The sequence below is a fragment of the Rhododendron vialii genome, chromosome 3a (assembly GCF_030253575.1).
Source record: "Rhododendron vialii isolate Sample 1 chromosome 3a, ASM3025357v1".
In the NCBI taxonomy this organism is placed as follows: domain Eukaryota; kingdom Viridiplantae; phylum Streptophyta; class Magnoliopsida; order Ericales; family Ericaceae; genus Rhododendron; species Rhododendron vialii.
Window position 1 is genome coordinate 24,848,546 of NC_080559.1, and position 20,711 is coordinate 24,869,256.

General features: G+C 39.6%; 2 protein-coding genes across 2 annotated transcripts; one reads left to right on the forward strand and one right to left on the reverse strand.

Moving 5' to 3' along the window:
• The first annotated feature begins 1,119 nt into the window (after positions 1–1,119).
• LOC131320642 (uncharacterized) lies at positions 1,120–10,004 on the forward strand. Its single transcript, XM_058351398.1, has 4 exons — positions 1,120–1,559; positions 1,679–1,901; positions 7,689–7,813; positions 9,040–10,004. Exons 1-4 carry the CDS (start codon positions 1,425–1,427, stop codon positions 9,499–9,501), a joined length of 945 nt encoding a protein of 314 aa, XP_058207381.1. The 5' UTR covers positions 1,120–1,424; the 3' UTR covers positions 9,502–10,004.
• A 3,957-nt stretch (positions 10,005–13,961) lies between these two features.
• Positions 13,962–17,987, reverse strand: LOC131320646 (probable LRR receptor-like serine/threonine-protein kinase IRK). The gene is made up of 3 exons (XM_058351401.1): positions 17,740–17,987; positions 16,132–17,590; positions 13,962–15,795 (listed from the first exon to the last, which is right to left on the reverse strand). The coding sequence occupies exons 2-3, from the start codon at positions 17,514–17,516 to the stop codon at positions 14,349–14,351; spliced, it is 2,832 nt and encodes a 943-aa protein (XP_058207384.1). The 5' UTR covers positions 17,517–17,590; positions 17,740–17,987; the 3' UTR covers positions 13,962–14,348.
• Positions 17,988–20,711: the final 2,724 nt, after the last annotated feature.

A 20,711-nucleotide genomic window follows, 5' to 3' on the forward strand; every position in this document is an offset into this window, starting at 1 on the left:
GAGTAAAAAGTAAAAAGTGTTAATTCCGAATTACGGAGAGAGTTTCAAGATAAATACATCGAAGATATCAAGTCGAAGAGATATAATTAGTTAAAAAAATGTATAATAGAATTTCATGTAATTTTAGGACAAGAAAAATAACCATGACAAAGTCATGTATTAAGAGATAAGTATGACTAGATTTCGGATGAAGCTTTAAATTTTTTACCACGAAATAATTTATTTTAATTACTATGAGAGTGCAATACTATTAATCTAGAATTACTCATTCCATTCCAATTTAATAGTCATTTCGAGGGTTCGTGTCACTTTTTAATTGATTATATAAAGTATAATTTATAATATTTTATGTAATTTTAAAAATATTGTATTATAGATCTAATCGAGATTAATCAAATAAAATTCATATTGGATATAAGATTCATTACCGATTTAAAAATATATCTAATTTTTTATCCGGTTAGAATAGAACTATGAATTATTGAATCGGAACGAAGGAAGTATTAGTTTAACAAAGTCATTATACAATTATAGTACAATATTCCTACAATATACTTATTTGACAAAGTTATATACAATACGTTTTTGTAAATCTCATTAAACAATGCCCATTGCCCAGTATAATACGTAATTAAACTCTATTAAATATAATATTTATATTGCATATAAAATTTATTACTCCGTATTAATTTAAAAATATATTTTTTTATTTTTTTATCCGATTAAAATAAGTCGATATATCGTTGAAGGGGGGACGGGGGAATATCTCTCGCTTTCTCTTCCTGTGACTGCATCAAATGCATGATTTGCGCGCGCATCCATCGTCTCTATTGGCCCGTCAACTTCATTCTTGCCGGCCTGCCCCCGCCTAAATCCCATCGCCGAATCTTACTGAACCTCCCTCTCTCTCTCTAGAATGTCGACTATTTGACAAAGTTATATACAGTATGTTTTTGTAAATATCATTAAATAATGCCCATTGCCCAGTATAATAATTAAACTCTATTAAATATAATATTTATATTGTATATAAAATTTATTACTCCGTATTAATTTAAAAATATAATTTTTTATTTTTTATCCGATTAAAATAAGCCGATATATCGTTGGATTGGGGACGGGGGAGTATCTCTCGCTTTCTCTTCCTGTGACTGCATCAAATGCATGATTTGCGCGCGCATCCATCGTCTCTATTGGCCTGTCAACTTCATTCTCGCCGGCCTGCCCCCCGCCTAAATCCCACCGCCCAATCTTACTGAACCTCCCTCCCTCCCTCTCCTCCCCCCCCCCCCCCCCCCCCCTCTCTCTCTCTAGAATGTCGACTATTACAATCAGCAGACTCGTAAGCCTCTGTTTTCAACATCTGTCACAGGGTTAGGGTTTACCATTGAATTCGCAAAGGGGTTTAAAGTGACGGCATCAGGATGTGCCGGACTACAAGATTAACGTTATTAATTTCCGTTCTTTTGATTTCGCTCGTCCCCCGAGAGTCGAAATCTTCTCTAATCAAAACGTTCCTTAAATTCTCCGCAGATGACAGCCCCAACAAATCAATTCAGGTTTTCGTCTCGACTCTGTTTCTCTCGTGATTGATTCGAATAAACAGAATTTAAGTTCTTATAACGATCGATGGTGTGAATGATAAAATAGTTTTTCGTTTGTTTTTTTTCCCTACTAGATTCCGCCTTCGCCAAGCCCTAGTCCAAGCATTGGTTTGGATTCTGGAGGTGGAGAAAATTCTGGTGGAGAGAGGGGTAATGATGAACACGATCAGGTGCCTTCCAATCCGCCCAAGCCGGAACTTATTGCTAGCATAACTGATGAGACGTGTAATATTTCGTCTACTATGTCATGCCGGGATTCGAACAACATGACCGCGTGCCTTTCGAATGGCAAAACTGGTATAATTAACATGCTATTCATCCTCTGGTTGGTTGTGTTACTTTTAGTACTAGAATTGAGCTTCTAATGAACAACCTGGATGTCTTTGCTTTTGCTAGATAAGCTATTGTCATGTGCTGAGGTATAGGGGAACGAGTTATTGTCACATGCGCGTTATACTCTAATGCTACTATGATTGCTAGAGGCTTGGGAGGTGGCGAGTGTGTATTTTGATGAGCATCATTAATTTTTCGTTGAAGTCCCTTTGTTTTTGTTTCGTTCTTCATGTCCTTGACATTAGATTGGCTTTTAATGATGAGGTCTGTCTTTTAAACTAGTTATCCACTTCTTATTATGGGTAGTTAATTGGCGAGTACATGTATCGAGGATGTGATTATATGTTGCTAGCTCACGACCTTTAATGAGTTAGCACTGTATGTCTTGTGCGGGTGAAATATGAATTGACACAGTTACTAAACATGGGAAGCTTTGTGATTGGAAAATTTTGTTTTGCCGACTATCAAGAACATTTCACTGGAAGTATGGTTAGGTGATCTATAATAGAAGAAAGTTAAATTCATCACTTAGAGCATAGCTACTTTTCGCAAGTAATGCCACCATTGGGTTTCCTTGTAGATCTAGTCTTGCTCTTTGTAGCAGTCTTTTAACAGCAGTGACCGGCAATAACGAGGAATTTCCTTAAATAAGCTTACTACCTACCAACCCTCAGCAACCCATGATCCACCACAAATATGGCTGTTTTATCAAAGAAATTTGTTGTACTTAATATCAGAAGATCTTTTAAATGGTAAGAAAGTAAAATTCCGCTGATATCAGACCAAGACAAGTTGGGACAATTGAGCCTTTCGTTTGTTTCTGGATTGATTGGATCACAAAATTTAGTATCATCTTGGCAACTAAGGTATGGTGTAAGCTGTGAAGTATACATAGCTCTGCAATAATAAAGTGGAAAACATCCCGTAAAATAGGACCTGAACGTTTGGCTTGAATTTTGTTGGTTCGTCATTATTTCTCATTTCAGGTCATAAATTCTAAGAAGCTTTTAGCCTGCTTGACTGACCTTGAGTTGATGAACAAATTCTGACCTTTTCTTGCTTTTCTTGCAAAGAATCGATGTTGCAAGTTGGCATTTGAATACATATAATTTTATAGTAATTCCACCTGCAGAAGAACATCTCATGGAAATTACTGCTAGGACATAAAAGATATAGGACTCAGCCACAAGTAAATGAAGCAAATTTATGCAAGGTTCTGGAAACCATCCATCTATATGGTGTTACTACAATCTTTCTAGTATCTTTGTGGGGTATCTCTCTATTGTATACACATGGTGGATTTCTATTAGCCTCACGTAGTGGGTTGGAATGCGGGTCGGCCATCCAATAGGCCTGGGAAAGCTCAGGCGAGCCTGACAACCAACGCCCATTGGCGACTAAATGGGCCAACCGACCCGGAGCATCGCGGTTAGGCCAAGATGTCGGGTTGGATCTTGGAGGATTAGGTCAGTGACATATTAGCGCAGAGCTGTTTGGTCAGGGCCACGTGGCACCAGTCTTGGTTCAGCCACATGCTGCCATACAGCGTGGCACACGGCAATCGCCATGCATGACATCACTCCAAGAAGTGGTTATTCGTGGCGTTAAGAGAGGCATGAGCTCGGCATGAGCTATCTTGGGGGCCAAGGCAAGTAACTCCTATATAAGGTACAGTAGTATCCCTAGAGAGGTACGCCGTCCTTATTGCATAGCTAGGTTGGGAAGAAGGAGCTCAATTCAGATCTAACCCCCATGAGAGGAGATACAAATAGAACACCACCCCACACCTCACTAGCTGAGATTCTGTTCTTGAAGCTTTCGTCATTTGTAGTTTTAGACTGAGCGTTTCACAAAGTTGAACAAGTTGTAAGGGGGCTGATATCAGGCATCTCAGTTTTAGACTGAGAGATGTAAAGATGAGTTGTTAAGCCGAAAAACCTTACGAGTAGTTTCTATGCTTGGGTACGATGTAGCTCATACAAATGTCCGTAAGCCACCGTATGTCTCACCACTTATCTCCATTCTTGTGATTATTGGGATTGTAAGCTTGATTTTTGATAAATGATGTGACGCTTGTGGAGCAATGGAAATTCGGACATGAACCTTGCTATCATTGCACCAGAAGGACATCTACTTTAGTATCTCCCCTCCTGAAAAGAGTTCAGCTCTTGATCTTTGAATCATTTGTTGGCCCTTGTTGATTAGCACTATGCCATCATCCAATGCCAGTTGTTAAGAGATCATCTCGACAAGGAATTTTTGTTGACACGAGTCCATGAAACGATTTCCTCACCAAATTTGGTGATAGATTGAAGTTTTTTAGTAACTTGAGTTGGAGGCATTGCCTGCAACACCCACTTTACTATACATAAAATAACTGTTGTAAGATGACAACAGTGAGACAATATCCTCGGAAAATGAGAAGTTCCATTGTTTTCTACTGAAACACCTCCTTAGCTTAAACCACCACTCCACGTGTCTAGTAAGTTTTCCATACACACTACTGATGGACAAACGATAGTAAGCTGTAAGCCTGCTAAACTCTGTACTATAGACTCCACAAAGGGTTATACTATTATTCACTCACGATAAGTCAGGCGGAGGCCCGTTTACTTATTCAACAATTTACCTTTCTATTTTCCGTATCTTACGTTGATGCCCAGCCACCTCATCTTCCAAAACCTTCACCTTGTTCGCTCAGTTTTCCTTTTCTACCTGTTCAAGATGGGGATCCTGGTTTCTCCGAAATCCCTCTCTTCCTAATATTTCTTGCATTTTCAAGTCGACCTATCGCCCTTTTAAGTCTATCCTTATAGGATCTCAGATCCTTCCTTAAAACTCGAGATAGCTCTTTTCTTCATAGTCACTTAACTCTCTTTGCCTATCTATAACCAAAAAAAGATTACAGTGAGAGAGAGACCATCCAGGTTTAGAGAAACACTTGGAAGAGCAGAGGTGGTGGAGGAGCTGCGTCGCTGGTGGAATATGGGCAGCTTCGGTAGAGCGGAGATCAAGCGCGCGTCCTCTGCCGTCGTTCCACATCGCCGCCACTCCACATCAAGTGTTTCTCTAAACCTAGCTCTTCTCTCTCTCTCTCTCTCTCTCTCTCTCTCTCTCTCTCATTTTAATCTCTTTTTGGTTATAGATAGGTAGAGAGAGTTCAGAAAAGAGCTATCTCAAGCAGGGTTGTTGATACTGTTCCGTACCGGCCGGTACATTTCGTTTCAGCACATATCCGGTACTCTTTACCTCCATTTCTGTCTTGTCCAACTTTCTGGCTGATCTCGGACAATCCTGGCGTACCAGGCGAATCTCAGCCGAGAAGCTGTTACCGGGATTTTCGTCCGGGATTTTGCAGATCTGCAAAATCGCAACCGGAAGCTGTTACAAGGGCATCTCTGCCAAATCGCAACACAGAGAGAGAGAGAGAGAGAGAGAGAGAGAGAGAGAGAGAGAGAGAAGCTTGTCGAGTTGTGGCTGATCGCAACCCTCGCAGAGCAGATACCTGTGCATGCACTTCGCCATGACTGGGTCTGATTGATTGGTTGAGGAGAGAGAGAAAGAGAAAGAGAAGCAGAGGCGGGGAGGATGTGCTGGTAGAAAATTTCATAAACGACTTGAAGCCCTAAAATGACAGAAAGACGAATTACCCTTGGTTATTACTAGTATTACAAGTTACAACTTACACGTAGGGCTAGCACCTACTGAGAAAGGTATAGTTTTTTTTTAAATAAAATTTGAACTCTCATGATTTGATATTTATTGGAACGTATATGAATGAGTGTAATTTGTGTTGTTTAATAAAAGTTTATGTTATAATAAATTAAATAACATGCAAAAAATAATCGATTTATAACTATATAATGTTAATAGCGCTAAATCCGAAACGGCACCCTGTATCTGACCGGTACTGGTACGTACTGTACCAGTAGAAAAATCGGTACCCTAACCGGTACGGTATTCAGAATCTTGATCTCAAGTCTTTAAGGAAGGATCTGAGGTCCTACAAGGATAAGACTCAAAAGGGCGATAGGTCGACCGTCGACTTGAAAATGCAAGAGTTATTAAGAGGAGGGGGATTCCGGGAAAACCCGGATCGCCATCTTGGAAAAGAAGGAAAATTGGGCAAACAAGGTGAAGTTTTTGGAAGATGAGGTGGCCGGGCGGCAGGTATCAACGTAAGATACGGGAATAGAAAAGAAAATTGTTGAATATGTAAACAGGCCTCCACCTGATGATGAGGCCCAGTAGATGTAGGGGTTGCTAATTAAGGTCTTCAACAGTTGTTTTCCAGCATGTTTTATGCATCGGCTATGATGCACCGACACGGACACCGAAACCGACACCGGGACACGGGAATTCTAAAAAAATGGGGACACAGACACGGCGGGGGACACGCCACGTGTATATTTATTTATATATATAAATAAATAAATAATTATAGTTTGGCACCCAAAAATTTTAAAAATATTATAATTTGGCCCCAAATTTTTTTTAAAAAAAAATTACAGTTTGACCCCCAATTTTTTCAAAAATTACAGTTTGGCCACCAAATTTTTAAAAAAATTATAGTTTGGCCCCTGCTGTGTCCCCATCGGTGTCCCCGCGGTGTCCCTAGCGGTGTCCCCGTGAAAAATTCAAATTAAATTATGGGACACGTCACGTGGCGTGTCCCGTACGTGTCCCCGCGGTGTCCCCGTGTCCCCGTGTCCGACACTGCGATACCTCGACCTCTAGAGGTGTGTCGGCGCTTCATAGTGCATCGGTGTGCACCATGTAGTTCTGTTCATCTGTTAAGTTATCTCTAGCCATTGTGAGTTTGGGCTTGTTTAGTTTAGTTAATGTGAGTTAGGGTTCTACATGTAGTTCGTAGAATCTGAAAAATTTAGCTTTGAGACAGTTGGTATCTAAGATACTTCAGAAATCACTCTGCTAAATTACTATCCGCTTGGTTTTTGTACATCAGCATTTGATTTTTCTATTTGTGTCAGAATGGATCTTTACCAGCCGTTTTTGTTAGTTTTGCTGAAGTTAATTTTACACCCAAGTTGAGAACTTCCATGACTGTTAACTATTGTGTTGGATCAGTAGCTTATATTGTATAATTTCTTGTTGGTTTGTAACCATCGTATGTAGGTCTGAGTCCATATAGTTTTTGAACTATTGTTTAGTCTTATTGCACACACTGGGGGCTGTTTACTGGCTTTTTCCCCCTGTGCTGGGCACCTTTCTCTGGATTAGGGTAGCCTATGCAGACGAATTACACCTTGCTTCATCCTATTTGGAAACATTTCCAGAAATAGCGCATTGAGTATGTCCATTGCAACATATGCTTCAGATTGTCAACCATCTGGACAAGAATGCCCTGAAACTGCGTTTTGTGAGGGCAATCAATCTTCTTGTATGAGCCAGTGAATGATTGGGTATGCTGGGGTCATAAATCAAGCCATGAACTCAAACTACTGCCACATAAGTTTCATTGCTTTTCAATATTCAGCTTAGCTTTCATCTGTTCATGGTTAAACAAAGGGATTCACAACTATGACATAAAGTACAAGCGCCATTCTTTGAGCTTTCCGTTTGTTCTTGCTGCTTTAGACCTCATTTGCCTTGGGCATTGTTGTCACTATCTTGACTGATACTGCATAATTCATGGAGTTTAAGTGTTGAAATTTGAATTCTTGGCGATGTCTACTTTTCTATCTTCGCTTTATGAGAGAAATTGCTACAACCATTCCTTTTCTCTTGCAGGACCAGAAGGATCATATCTTGTTGTCCAGAATGATATAGACACCCCAGTAAACGTGAATTTGACAATCTTGCCTTCAAACATTACTTTCAAGGAAATAGAACTACAGAAACACCAAGCCAAGAAGGTGCAGATTCATAGACTTTGTCATACCTTCTTCTTTTATGCTCCTGCAGTACTGCTGATGTTCCTAAGAATTGCATAATTCACGATTCATGCAAAAATGATACAATCTATATGTGGATCAAGGTTTAGACAGAATCCACAATGAATTGTATGATAGAACCAATTCACGGTTTGATTCATGCAAATATAGCAACTGTTGCATTTGACGAATATGAAACCACTTTTGCCTTCTTTTTTTTGAAAAAGCAAGAACATAACTTCAAATTGTGTTAAGTTTGAATAAACCATATTCCCTTGTGAAATTTGTTAATTATATGTTGATTAGAATATTTATTCTTATTCGGAGCATGTTGTTGACCCTTTTTTGTCTCAATTCTTTTCAAATACTAGAATTAATCATTCTAGATATGTTTAAGGCTAAGATACCTTGTTCTCAAGAATTATCTGTCATTCGTTGGTGAAAATTCTACATTTTATTACTGTATGAGTCAACAGATAGGCTCGATGTCTTTAAACTTCCATTCTAATTTTTTTTGTTAACTACAATTATAGGAGTTGTGAACTCGAATATTGACAATTTGATCTATTGTCAATCTCTTTAATTCTTGTTCCTTTAATTATAGCTTGCAGCAGGGCTGAGAGCCTCAGACCAACCCCTATATGTTGTCATTTGAGCAAGTATCTTACCTAAAACGCTAAAAACATTATTTTTATTGTATTGAGTCTAAGCTTTCACTTTTGTAATGAATCTTTAATATTTGTATGCATATATATGTGTCCGGAGTGTTCCAATCGTGACTGAATCTTTCACGATTCACGACTCGGTTCATAAAAAGGCCATTTTGATCCACGGTTTGAGAATCTTGTTGCTGAGAATAGCACAAATTTATTGATTTCATCATTGACTTTGGGTCTTGATCGTGATGGATCTGGGATGATCACCTAACAGGAGTTACCCTAGAAATCATTCGTGTTAAGGGTTTTAGTTACACAAGAGTACTAATGAAATAAATCTGCTACCTCTGATTCATATTCCATTCTACTTTCACAAGCTAACATAACAAACAGAATTTTGTTGGAATTGAATATTATAAATCTCTTGATTGGAATTCCGTGTCGACGAAAACAAACCCCTAGGTGAGAGTAGTTGGCCTCCATTTTGTAGGGTTCAGTTTCAAGTTCAGATTTCTGCTTCTCATAGGGTTGTTTTCCCCTGTTTCATGTCAGATCAATATTTCAGAAATTATTGGAGGAAGTCAGTCGATTATATTGAATGCTGGAAATGGGAATTGCACAATTCACATTGCATCTCCCGCCCCAGAAGACAACTCCGAAAAGAATTTTCAATGGGTTGGCGTCAATGTGAACCCCACACATGGTGCTTATATACTGGTTTTGATGTTTTTGATTGGCGGAGGGGCTTGGGCCTGCTTTGAGTTGAGAAAAAGAGGACGGCATCTTGATGGGGTCCCTTATCAGGAACTCGAAATGGGACAGCCAGAAATTGTTTTGGCTGCGAATGTGGAAACCAAGGGAGGTTGGGATGAAGATTGGGATGATGACTGGGATGAGGAAAAGGCGGTGAAATCGCCTGGCGGAAAGCGTTTAAGACGAGGGAAGGCAAATGGAAATGGCGTTGCTTCCGGATCTTCTCGCGACGATGGATGGGGCAATGATTGGGACGATTAGGTAAGTTTTCTTTTGTTACGCATTACTATACAGAATTGGTTCCACAATTCCATAAGTCTTCAAAAAAGAAGGGAAGAGGAAAACTAGATAGAGGAAAGGAAAATAGATGGCTCAACCACGAACTATAGCACGTGGAATACGATGTTTGAGTTTTTCTTTTCACATATTAGAAGAACCTATAGTATCCCAACTCCAACCCAATCCATCGATAAGGGCGACCACTTTCTCTCCGTAGGAGTCTAACGTACAATCTCGCTGCACCTATGTGCAGTTACACAACCGTTGGGCCAATCATCCTGGACGGCACTTGAGTTTAAACAGTTTGAGGGTATGGCATTAGTATGAACAGTTTTGCTTTTTGTAATTCATTTCTGATATTAAAATATACACAGTATTTTAATGCTTGACAAAAGGTATTGAGCGCAGAATTCTCTCACTGTATGCCGTAATTAATACTCTACTTTCTCTTCGTTTCAAGAAAGCTTGTTTATCCTTTTGATTTCCTTTATTCTTCCAAAGAATGTCTGATTGATACAGCTTTTACTCGTAGCATTTGCACTTGCAATTTCCAGGCATCAATATCCGGGTATACTTGAATTCTTTTCGGCCATTGTGCATACCACCCATCATTCATTAATGGGTCAAAATGTGTTCCAGGATGGTCGTGAACTACTCGGGGCTCTGTGCCACCATGGGTATGGGGTTCCGTAAACTAGATTTTACAATGCCCTGGAATGGGAGCTTGTTGTGCCCCAAGCACAGCATGGCCTATTGAGCCTTCATATGGGCTCCATTCCGGATTAAAAATGTGATCTAAATCATCTACCCCATTCCCCTAAAGTTTTATTTTTTTCAGTACTTATTTTTCGTTTTACGAGATAGTTCTTTCTCTCACAATACCTCACCTTTAATTCAAAAAATAAATATTTATTTCCTTTAGCAGGACGGGGCCGAATCGTTTGGCCAGTCGAATTTGTAAAGTATGCATGTTACAACATGTAATTGGGTGGACCAGATGTCGTACTAACATGTTTGTCTCGAAAAAATGGCTTTTCTGATTTTGAAAATAAAGTTCAAGAGAGCATGTCTCAGTCATGTGGTAAACGATATCGAACTACTGTAATCTCTTTGTTAGCTTTACTTGACTCTTTGTTAGCTTTTACTTGACAAGTCAAATAAATTGAACAGTAAATACACTTGTTGGACCGAAAATGGGGCCTATATCAAGAGCATAGGAGGCAGGGGCGGCTCGAGAAATTTTGTCCAGTGGTGGCAAAAAGGTTCAGAAATTTTTTTCTATACAAACCATAGATAAAGGAAAGAAATTTATTGGGCTTAGGTTATTTTGTTTTCTTGAGCTAAATTATCTATTTACTCACCAATTTAAGTGAATTTTAATTTACTTTAGCTTCGTGTGAATAATGTATTGCAAACAATATTAGATACAAATAAACTTATATATGGGAAATATAAAACTTTAGTGAACTTTTAGAATCCAGGGGTTCAACCGAACCCCCTAAAATGATGCTAGAGCCACCCTTGATAGGAGGCCCTGTTGTGCCTCCTAACTGTCCAAAGGGCTGAGAATTGAAATCACAGTTCACGGATATGTACTTGCATGGCAACCTCTATTTTGGTCTCACATTATAATCCAGATCCTGTTAATTGAATTTTTTATATATATATAATTGGCATGTCCGAGTTAGTTTGCGTGCACCTCGACTAATTCCAGGACCATGAAGTTAACGACCTGATAAACCCTCTATGGCTCTAAGATTTGAAATATTTGGTCTGCGCAAGATTTGAATGCGTGACTTCATTTGTTCTATTTTTTTTTTTTGTTGAACTGCCATTTGTTCTATTGACGGTAAATTACACATGAAAACCGCTTGTAGTAAATTTATAGTAAAAAAACATTTTCGGTAACCAATGCAGTTTTAGTCGTTAACTGGACCCCATAAAAGGCTATGGTAAAGAAGCGTTCCCAATAATTAGATGCAGGGGGGAGGATCTCCTTGTGTCACTCTCTGTGATGGTCCAAAAATACAAAAGAAAAGTGATTTTGCTGAGGATCCCATGTGCTGGTACTAGTAGTAGTGGATGATGAAAATGACAACTGTTGAGGTTCCCATTTGGTTGGGTCCATTAACATCTATCAAGCCTATCCAAAAAAAACAAAAAATCATCTATCAAACTTAAGTGGTTGTGCACAGGTGGAAAACACAAGCCTATTTGGCTATAGTACTAGAGATTAAATTAAATTTTTTCCGTAGGAGGCGGAAACTGTGGGTTTTCCACCACCATTATTTTGGAGTACTGCTATGGGTACCGACGGTACCCATAGGGAAAATGCACCGACGGCCACCGGACGGCCGTCTCCGGTCACCGGACGGCCGATCCGAGCCGTCCAAAAATTTTAAAAAATAAAACCGAGTGGCCTTATGCGAGAATCAATGGCATCCGAGGTGTGTAGGGTACTTGATCCGAGCACCCATTTTTCGTGTATATTTGTATATACGTGTATATACACGAAAAAGGGGTACTCGGATCAAGTACCCTACACACCTCGGATGCCATTGATTCTCGCGTAAGGCCACTCGGTTTTATTTTTTAAAATTTTTGGACGGCTCGGATCGGCCGTCCGGTGACCGGAGACGGCCGTCCGGTGGCCGTCGGTGCATTTTCCCTATGGGTACCGTCGGTACCAATAGGATTTCTGATTATTTTGGGCTTCACGGTGCGTTAATTGTCGATCTGAACCGTTCATCTTGTAGATCCCGCAAAGTAGTATACTCATTCAAAAAATAGGTTCAAGTGTATCAAAATTTAAATTTTGGCTTATAAAACGAATGGTTATGGACAATTTAAATTTTAATATTTTGTGTGAATATACTATAATATGGGCCCTACAAAATGAGTGGTTAGGATTATAACAATAAATGCACTGTGGGGTCCACAATAAACGATGGTAGAAAACCCTTATTTCCACCGCCGGCGAAAGAATTTAATCTCATATTAATATACCCCAGGGTCTCCTTGTAAAAGATCAGATATGATGTACCCATTCTAACTAAAACATTTTCACTTTATTGCACAAGATTAGTAATGATCCAAAGTGGCCCCTTTAAAAAAGAAGAAGTAACCACTTATTTGTTTGAACTTTGAAGTAGACAGTAAAGGAAAGAAGTTCTAGTTCTCATGGTTCAACTCCAACAGAAATAGGAGTTCTGCCTATGTGGCCACGGGAGATTTATTCGATTGTTAATTTTAAGGTTTCGGAATTAATCTGAGGCGTGTGCAAGTTAACTTAAATATCATGTTATAAATAAAAAAAACGTAAACGAAGAATTTGAGAGTTCAAATATTTGTTCAGGCTAGGGTGGAACTATGTTGGGGCCTTGGCTCCGGCTCCCCGAGGGTCCGAGTTTTAAATTTTTTATTTTGTGTATACCTAACTTTGAATATTATTGATAATTGTTAGTATATAACTACTTATTTTGGTTTGTTTTGATAAAAAATCGGTTAAGAATAAAAAATAAGCATATGACAGTTGAAGTAGCCTAAAAAAAAAAAATTATTAGTATATTTTAACTGCATTAGGCTAAAATCATTTCAATATATAAATATAATGTATTGCAAAACAAAAATCTTATAATATAATAAGTATATATTCTGATAAAAAATACTATATGTTTATTAAGCCGGTCCTCCGGGTTCAAAATCTTGGCTTCGCCACTGATTCAAGGTGACAAAGATGAAAGTCAAACACACTAAGGTTGACACACACTCGTTTCTGTAAATATAAGCGCTTAAAGACGTATTAGAGTTGAGATAGAAAGAGAGGAATCCATGGGAATTTGAGGGGAATTCGTTTTCACTACTTGGAAGAAAAAAGAGGTCAGCTTAGGGTTTCATATCATATGAAGAAACAAATGGAGTAAGCAATTAGAAAACCTTAAGGCATGCATGGGTGGCAGAGTAAATATATATACTAAAAGAAAAAGAATGGTTCTTTTCAGACAGAATAATTTATTTCCCTCATTATTCTACTTCCTCTTTTTACCAGCCCCTTGCCAATTTTTCTTCTCCAACCTTTTCCCTTTTCCCTTTTCCCTTTTCCCTTGTTTTTTGTCCCCACTTCCATTTTTTAAAATTTCACCACTCAGATTATCTGATTGAAAGCGAGTGCCAAGAAGGAATCTTTAGGCTTTTCAGACCAATCAACAAAGTACTTTTTGACTTCAAAAATACACAATTACTAATTTAGTCCCTCAACAATTTCCATCAATGGGGACAATCGAGAGTGTTTGTCCCAAATTTGCCCCTTCATTTAAGGAGGTGAAGTAGAAGAACAGGGATATAACAGGAACTCCTCTGTCCTCATCCAACCACATTTCATCAAGGTGGGTCCAGTTGGGAGGAGTTATACTTGCCAAAAGTGAAAAAAAAGATAAGGAATTGAAATAGAAAACTAGTAGAGTAGTATGGGATAATATGAAAAACAGTTTCAAAACTCTGGCAAATGTGAACAACATAACCAGAAGTTAATGCCAGAAAATTCTAGTATTAGCTAAGTACAGTAATTGATGATATCCAAAGGGGTCCCAAACTGGAACCTGGTGAAAAGGAATCCGGTAACCAACTAAAACATGAAGAGATACAACAGACTACTAATAAACTGAAAAACCCACCAAAATAAGAACCAAAACAATGCCCAAAAAAAAGAAGCAAAAAGAGTTCCAGCAATCAATCCTCGCTTCATTCTCCAGTTGAATACAAATCTACCACCGGCCGGATTCTTCTTTTTCGCCAAATGAACGATCAAAAACCCATTTCTTTCTCAAAATTCACATCAACTCATCTTGCTCTTCAGAAGGGCATCTGATCAGATCCAATATGTTAACCACCTCTCCCATGTCCGGCCGGTTCGATGGCACCTGAGATGTACATATTAAACCTAATTTCATCACTGGAATCACTTCATCCGCAGGAAAATTCCCCTGCAGCCTCCCATCGACACATTCCTCCACCCTGCCTTCTTCCAACGCTCCTCTGACCATGTCACAAAGCACCACCATATCGTCCTCCATATACTCAACCGGTATTTTCCCAGTCACCACTTCCAAAACCAATACCCCAAACCCATACACATCACATTTGTCAGTAATCTTCACCGTCCGGCATGCAAACTCCGGCGCCATGTATCCAAGCGCGCTGTTAATCTTCTTACTTAACACGTAGCGATCTAGCATTGGCAACAGCCTGGCCAGGCCGAAGTCTGCCACCTTAGGCTCGCCCGCGCTGTCAATCAGGATGTTGCTTGATTTCAGATTGTAGTGGATTGTGTTCACTTTATGCAAGTGAGCCAGGCTTTTTGCTATCCCAAGAATTATGTTGAATCGATCGTTCCAGGAGAGGGAGTTCCCATCATAGTCCTCGTGCAGGTGCTTATACAAACTCCCACCGGATATGAACTCGTATATTAGGAGCTGAAGCGATGGAGTCCAGTAATACCCTTCAAGTGAAACTAGATTGGGGTGTCTGATCATTCCCAGTTTCTTAACTTCTGTTTCAAATTCTTCCTGGGGTTTGACTAGACTGGAGACCGTAAGCTTTTTAATGGCGATCGGTCTCCCATCTTTTAGCACAGTCTTGTAGACAGCTCCAAATCCGCCTCGGCCTAGCTCACAATCCTTGTTGAGCAAAGCATGTTTTCCAGTGCTGAAGTCTGGATCCCCTGAGAACATGACAAGCTTACCAGAGTTGGCATCTGTGGTGGAGGACCGGCTGAAGTCATCACCACCTGATAATACAAGGGGGACTGCTGACCTAGAAGTGGAAGACCTGACGCGGAGGTTAAGGACAGTGATCGCAATTACACCAATGACTATCACAGCAGCTGCACCGATTGCAATGAGAGCTGAAATGCTGAGGATGCTTTTCTTGTGGGCAAGATTTTGGGGGATTGAGCCAGGAGGGGAATCGGAGGAGTTGGGATTGAGGACGATTGGTTTGGGAAGGACGGTTGGGCAAGTTTTGCTGACTGCAGCACCACACAGAGAGGGGTTGAATGCAACAGAAGAGGGGGAAATGGTGTTGAAAAAACTACCGCCGGGTAATGCACCTTGGAGCTGGTTACGAGAAATGTTAAAGGAGAGAAGGTGGCCTAAATTCGCCAATTCCTTTGGTAGGGTTCCGGTGAGTCTGTTAAAAGATAGGTTGACAATTTGAAGGTTACTGAGTTGTGCTATAGCTGTGGGTATTGGGCCAGTAAGGTTGTTCCTTGAAAGAATCCTGTAAGATTTAACAAAACAACCAAAGGTAAAAATATGAGAGTGGCGTCAAGTTGTTTGCCTACAGTAAGAGATCTTAAAAAGATGAGAGTTGTTAAAATTTGAGTACATCAATATGTACATGAAGGTTTGTAGTTCCTTCACATGCATTTCAAGAAGCATTAGCCAATCCAAGGAAATTAAAACGGATAAAGACTGATGAATAGCGCCCCCAACTTAAGAAACTGCATAAAGTTTATCAAACGTCTACACAGACTCAGCACAAACTGATTGAGAAACTGCAATCAGTAACCCAAATAAAAGGCAACGGAATGAATACATTAGATAGAGAACTTACAAAGAAGTTAATGAAGTACACTTTTCAATGGATGTTGGGATTATTCCTACCAAGGAATTCTTCTCTAGTCTTAGTTCCTTCAATGATATAGCTCCCCCAATTTCCAAAGGAATGCTTCCATTTAACTGATTCTCGCTCAAATCAAGGACCTGCAAGCTGCTAAAATTCCCAACAGAAGATGGAACGTTACCTGAAAACGCATTGTGGGACAAATCCAAGACCAAAATTTTTCTGCGCGAGTTATCCGGTGAGGAAGACAAGGGACTGTCCATACTCCCACTTAATCTATTTCCTGAGAGCAAAACTTCCTGTACATCCAATTGAAATATCCAACCCGGAAGGCTACCTGTTAACGAATTATGACTGAAATCCATGGTCAGAAGGTTTTTGCAGTTGATCATGGACTCTGGCAAGCTCCCAGTAAGGGCATTTGTCGAAATATTCAGCACCTTCAAGGACTGAAGATTCCCAGTCGAATTCGGAACCTGCCCAGAAAAGCTGTTATCAGACAAATCCAGTGTCTCAAGGCTTTTCATGTCACCAAGCCAATCTGGAACCCCGCCAACAAACGAGTTTTTGCGCAAACTTATAGCATTACATGAGACAAGCTTCTCCATTGCGTTTGGAAGATTGCCGGATAGCGAATTCTCACTGAAATCAATCGACCTCAAAAGCAAACAACTCCCAATTCCTTCTGGAATCTCACCTGTAAACTTGTTCTTCCCGAAGTTAATTGCTCTCAAGTTATTCAACCTTTCAATACCCTTTGGAATCTCTCCTCCCAGTTGATTATTCGACAGATCAAGCGATCTAAGCCCTTTCAAAGACCAAAGACCAGAAGGTAAAGAACCCGAAAACTGATTCGAAGACAAGTTAAGCGCAGCAAGCGTCGAGCACGAGCTCAAGCTATCGGGTATCTGGCCGGTAAACTTGTTAAAGGCCAAAGAAACCGACCGTAAAGACCCACATTGCTGAAAGAAACCACCAGGTAGTGAGCCAGAAAGTCTGTTCTCGCTCAAGTCGAGAACCCTCAGGTTTTCGAGTCCGGCGAGAACAGGGCTCAGGTCCCCAGTGAGATTGTTTTTCGCCAGAGACAGTTTCCGGAGAAACTGCAGCTGGAGCAGGCCTTTGCCTATCCGTCCAGAGAGCGAAAACCCGTCGAGAACGAGCTCGAAAACCCGGTTGGATCTCGGGTTGCATTGCACACCGGTCCAGTTACAAGGACTGTCATCGTCTTCGTTCCAAGAAACCAGCTTCCCATTTGGGTCTTGGAGGTCGGCTTTGAAGACTATTAAGCCCAGAACGTCATCGTTCAGAGACGGGTTCAAAGATCTCACGTAAATGGGAAGTAGCAGCAGTAAACCAAACAGGCTAAATATCTTCATCACTTCTGGTCTCCACTTGCAAAGATTAAGACCCTTCTAACCTCAAGTCCTAGCTCTCCATGGGGTATGCAATTCTGTATCCTGGTTACCGGTTAGGACGTTGTTTGGTTTTGAAACAAACCCAAAATCAGTAGACTAATCGAGGTGGAAAATACAGATGAACCAAAAAGCAAACAAATTCAACGGGGCACTCAAAATAACTTTAGACGGAGGGAAAACACACCTAATTCAGGAGAAGAGTGGGTTCAAAGTAAAACGTAATTTCGCCGCACAGAGAGTCGTTATCTCTGTCGTTTCAAATGTACAGTCTTGACTCTAACGGCTAGAAAATGTGAAGCAGAGCCACAGGGGGCGATCGATGTGAAACGGAGTTGAGAAAAATACAAAGGCAGGCAGGAAAACGGCCATTGTAGGGGTAATAAAAAAAAAGAGAAACTTAGAGGTATCCCCGTAGTGTAATAATACTTGAACAGTGGCGCCGGGAAGTGCGGTGGTTTGGGGCGGAGGTGAGGCTTCAGCCCGCCATCAGTCAGTCAAGAACTCTCTCTCTCTCTCTCTCTCTCTCTCTCTCTCTCTCTTACACACACCCACTCTTTGTTTCTCTCTCTCTGTCTTTTACACTTTCTGTGTTGTCTGAGACAGAAAACTGAAAAAGTAATGGCAATGGAGTGACTTTTTGTTAACGGCAACAGAGCAGTGGGTGGGGGGAAGCTGTGAGCTGTGGGCCGTTTATTAGATTTGGACCGATCGGCGGATTGCTCGTCCGATGTGGAATACACGTCGTCATTGTTGAGTGGTACTTTTGACGTGGAGATGTCGTAACTGGAATGTCCGGAGCTTACGGCGCAGCAACGCGAAATCGGGCACCGGGATTTAGATTCGATAGAGAGGATTAGACAAATCACTTTCATTTAGCGGATTGAGCTGAAATTTTATAGATGAACTCGAAAATTATTCAGAAAATAGTATTTTCTTCGTCTTAATTTATTTGTCCTCTTTTTAACTTCTACACGTCTTAAATTAACTGTTCACTTTCAAAATTAATGGTTCAGATGATGTAAATTTTCAAATCAATGAATTAGATTTGGTTTTCTTAATAAGTTGAAAATCCGAAATTGGACAAACAAATCGGAACGGAAGAAATAATAAACGGTTTGGATCATTTTGTGCGAGACCTTAAAATGGAGCCCACACATGGCCGGTACCCCAGCGGTACAGTTTTTGTCAGCACCCTTAGCATTAAGGCCTCGTTTAATTGGGACACAAGAGGCTCTGTTTTGTTCTTCCTGAGAGCGTATCCATCGAGATGTTAATTATTTTTAAGGCATATGTGGTAATTTGGCGTGTAAAAATAGGAATTGATATTCACATTCTTTTTTTCTTTTTCTTTTTTTTTAAGTGCTAAGAGTGTACGTATATGTTTTGCTAAAAGATGAAAAAAAAAGTGTGTAAAAAAGAAGAAGTGTGAGGATAGGAGGATATAGTAAGAGATAAATTAATCATGTTTGGATATTTTGATAGGATATGAGGATATTATAATGATTAAAATGTTTGGATAGTTTTTAGGAAAGGAATTCGTTCAGCCCGTATTATATTATTATTGTATTATGATATTCGAGATGAATATCCCCACCCAGTGACTACTACCTAGCAAGCGGCTATCAATATGAGTCCGCCTGGGTAAGAAACATTGTTCAAAATTTTCATCTTATATGGTGCTTCGAATTCGTTCTTTATTTAAAAAATTACACTGATCGGATATCATTAGCGACAAATTTAATGCTAGTATAATTTTTAAATATAAACTTCAAGATAAATGTGTCTCGTTTATGTTGTTATCGATGATCAATTGCATTGATGGAAGATTGGCAAGTCAAATTAAATGACTAATTTTTTATCACAACAAAAATGAACGATTTTGATTATTTTTTCAGAAAGTCTACGCACACATACAATATGTGCACAGATTGTGCACAGATTTCATTATGGGGTCCACCAGGGGTTCAACACAAATCATCCGAGCCGTTCATTAAATGTAAAACATTTTTTTAAGGGTCCCCATAAGAAATAATCTCAATCCGATACCTATAGATGCTCGATCCAATTATATAACTTTTCATTATCCGGAAATTTGAATGAAAAGTTAGATGGTTGGATGAAGCACCTATAGGTATTGGATTGAGCTTATTTTTTACGGGGACCCTTGAAAAAATGTTTTACATTTAATGAACGGCTTGGATGATTTGTGTGGGACCTGTGGTGGACCCCACAACGAAATCTGTGCACAATCTATGCACAGATTGCTGTGTGTATAGCAGGACTGTTATTTTTTAGACGCGGGATAGAGCCACAAGAAGTCACCACTTCCTACTTCCTAGGTACACACCCCACTTTTTTTTACATTTTAAGCATATCCCCTTTGAAATTTAATTTTTATCTTGTCTATTCTGTCTGATCAGTGTTTGTTTGGAACATCTAAAAGGAAAGCCTTTGTTTTGGACTTTTGACTTATATTTTATTAGATTTCGATCAATAGTTTTCAAGTCTCCGACACTTTTTGAAAAAAGAATACCCTTTGTACTCATCTCTACATTAATTTCCCTATATAATCATGAAGATATGGTACATCATCAAATTATTTGTCATATTAATTACTTTGGCAAGCATACAATAAGGTCGAACCTAGCTATGTTCTACCAGTCATCCAGGGAGAACACCCTATTGTTTTTGTTTTCTTATAATCTGATGTCCAGACCAGCTAATGCGCTCATCGACTAATTTTAGAGTTCAGAAGTTAACGACCGGATAAACCCTCTAGTGATCCCAAATTTTAAAATGTTTAACATCCGCAGGATTTAAACATGACCTATGGAGAACAAAACATTTATTTGTTTTCTCCTGCATGTCCACTTGGCTAGCTAAACCCCTTAGGTTGAAGACCCTATGGTGTTCTGTTCAATACTACGCACTAGCTACGTACCTTAGACAAATTACTACTATATGGTCACCTAGCCCCTTGGAGTTACTTGACTCTTGCCCCGTGACAGTATAGCGGATGAGTATTGACTTATCAGTCTATCAGAGCAGTCTAATTTAGAGAGAGACAAACCATTTGTAAATGGCGGGAAAATTTGATTTCCCCAACTTTGTATTTTTCTTCTTATAGTATGTTCGACAATCGAATATTTGTATCAA

Excerpts from the sequence above, each read along its gene's own strand:
- LOC131320642 (XM_058351398.1), top strand. The coding sequence starts at position 1,425 with ATGTGCCGGACTACAAGATTAACGTTATTAATTTCCGTTCTTTTGATT. Across the intron at positions 1,560-1,678 it reads GCCCCAACAAATCAATTCAG|ATTCCGCCTTCGCCAAGCCC; the intron begins GTTTTCGTCTCG and ends TTTCCCTACTAG. Across the intron at positions 1,902-7,688 it reads CCTTTCGAATGGCAAAACTG|GACCAGAAGGATCATATCTT; the intron begins GTATAATTAACA and ends TTTCTCTTGCAG.
- LOC131320646 (XM_058351401.1), bottom strand. The coding sequence starts at position 17,516 with ATGAAGATATTTAGCCTGTTTGGTTTACTGCTGCTACTTCCCATTTAC. Across the intron at positions 15,796-16,131 it reads TGTACTTCATTAACTTCTTT|GATTCTTTCAAGGAACAACC; the intron begins GTAAGTTCTCTA and ends TAAATCTTACAG.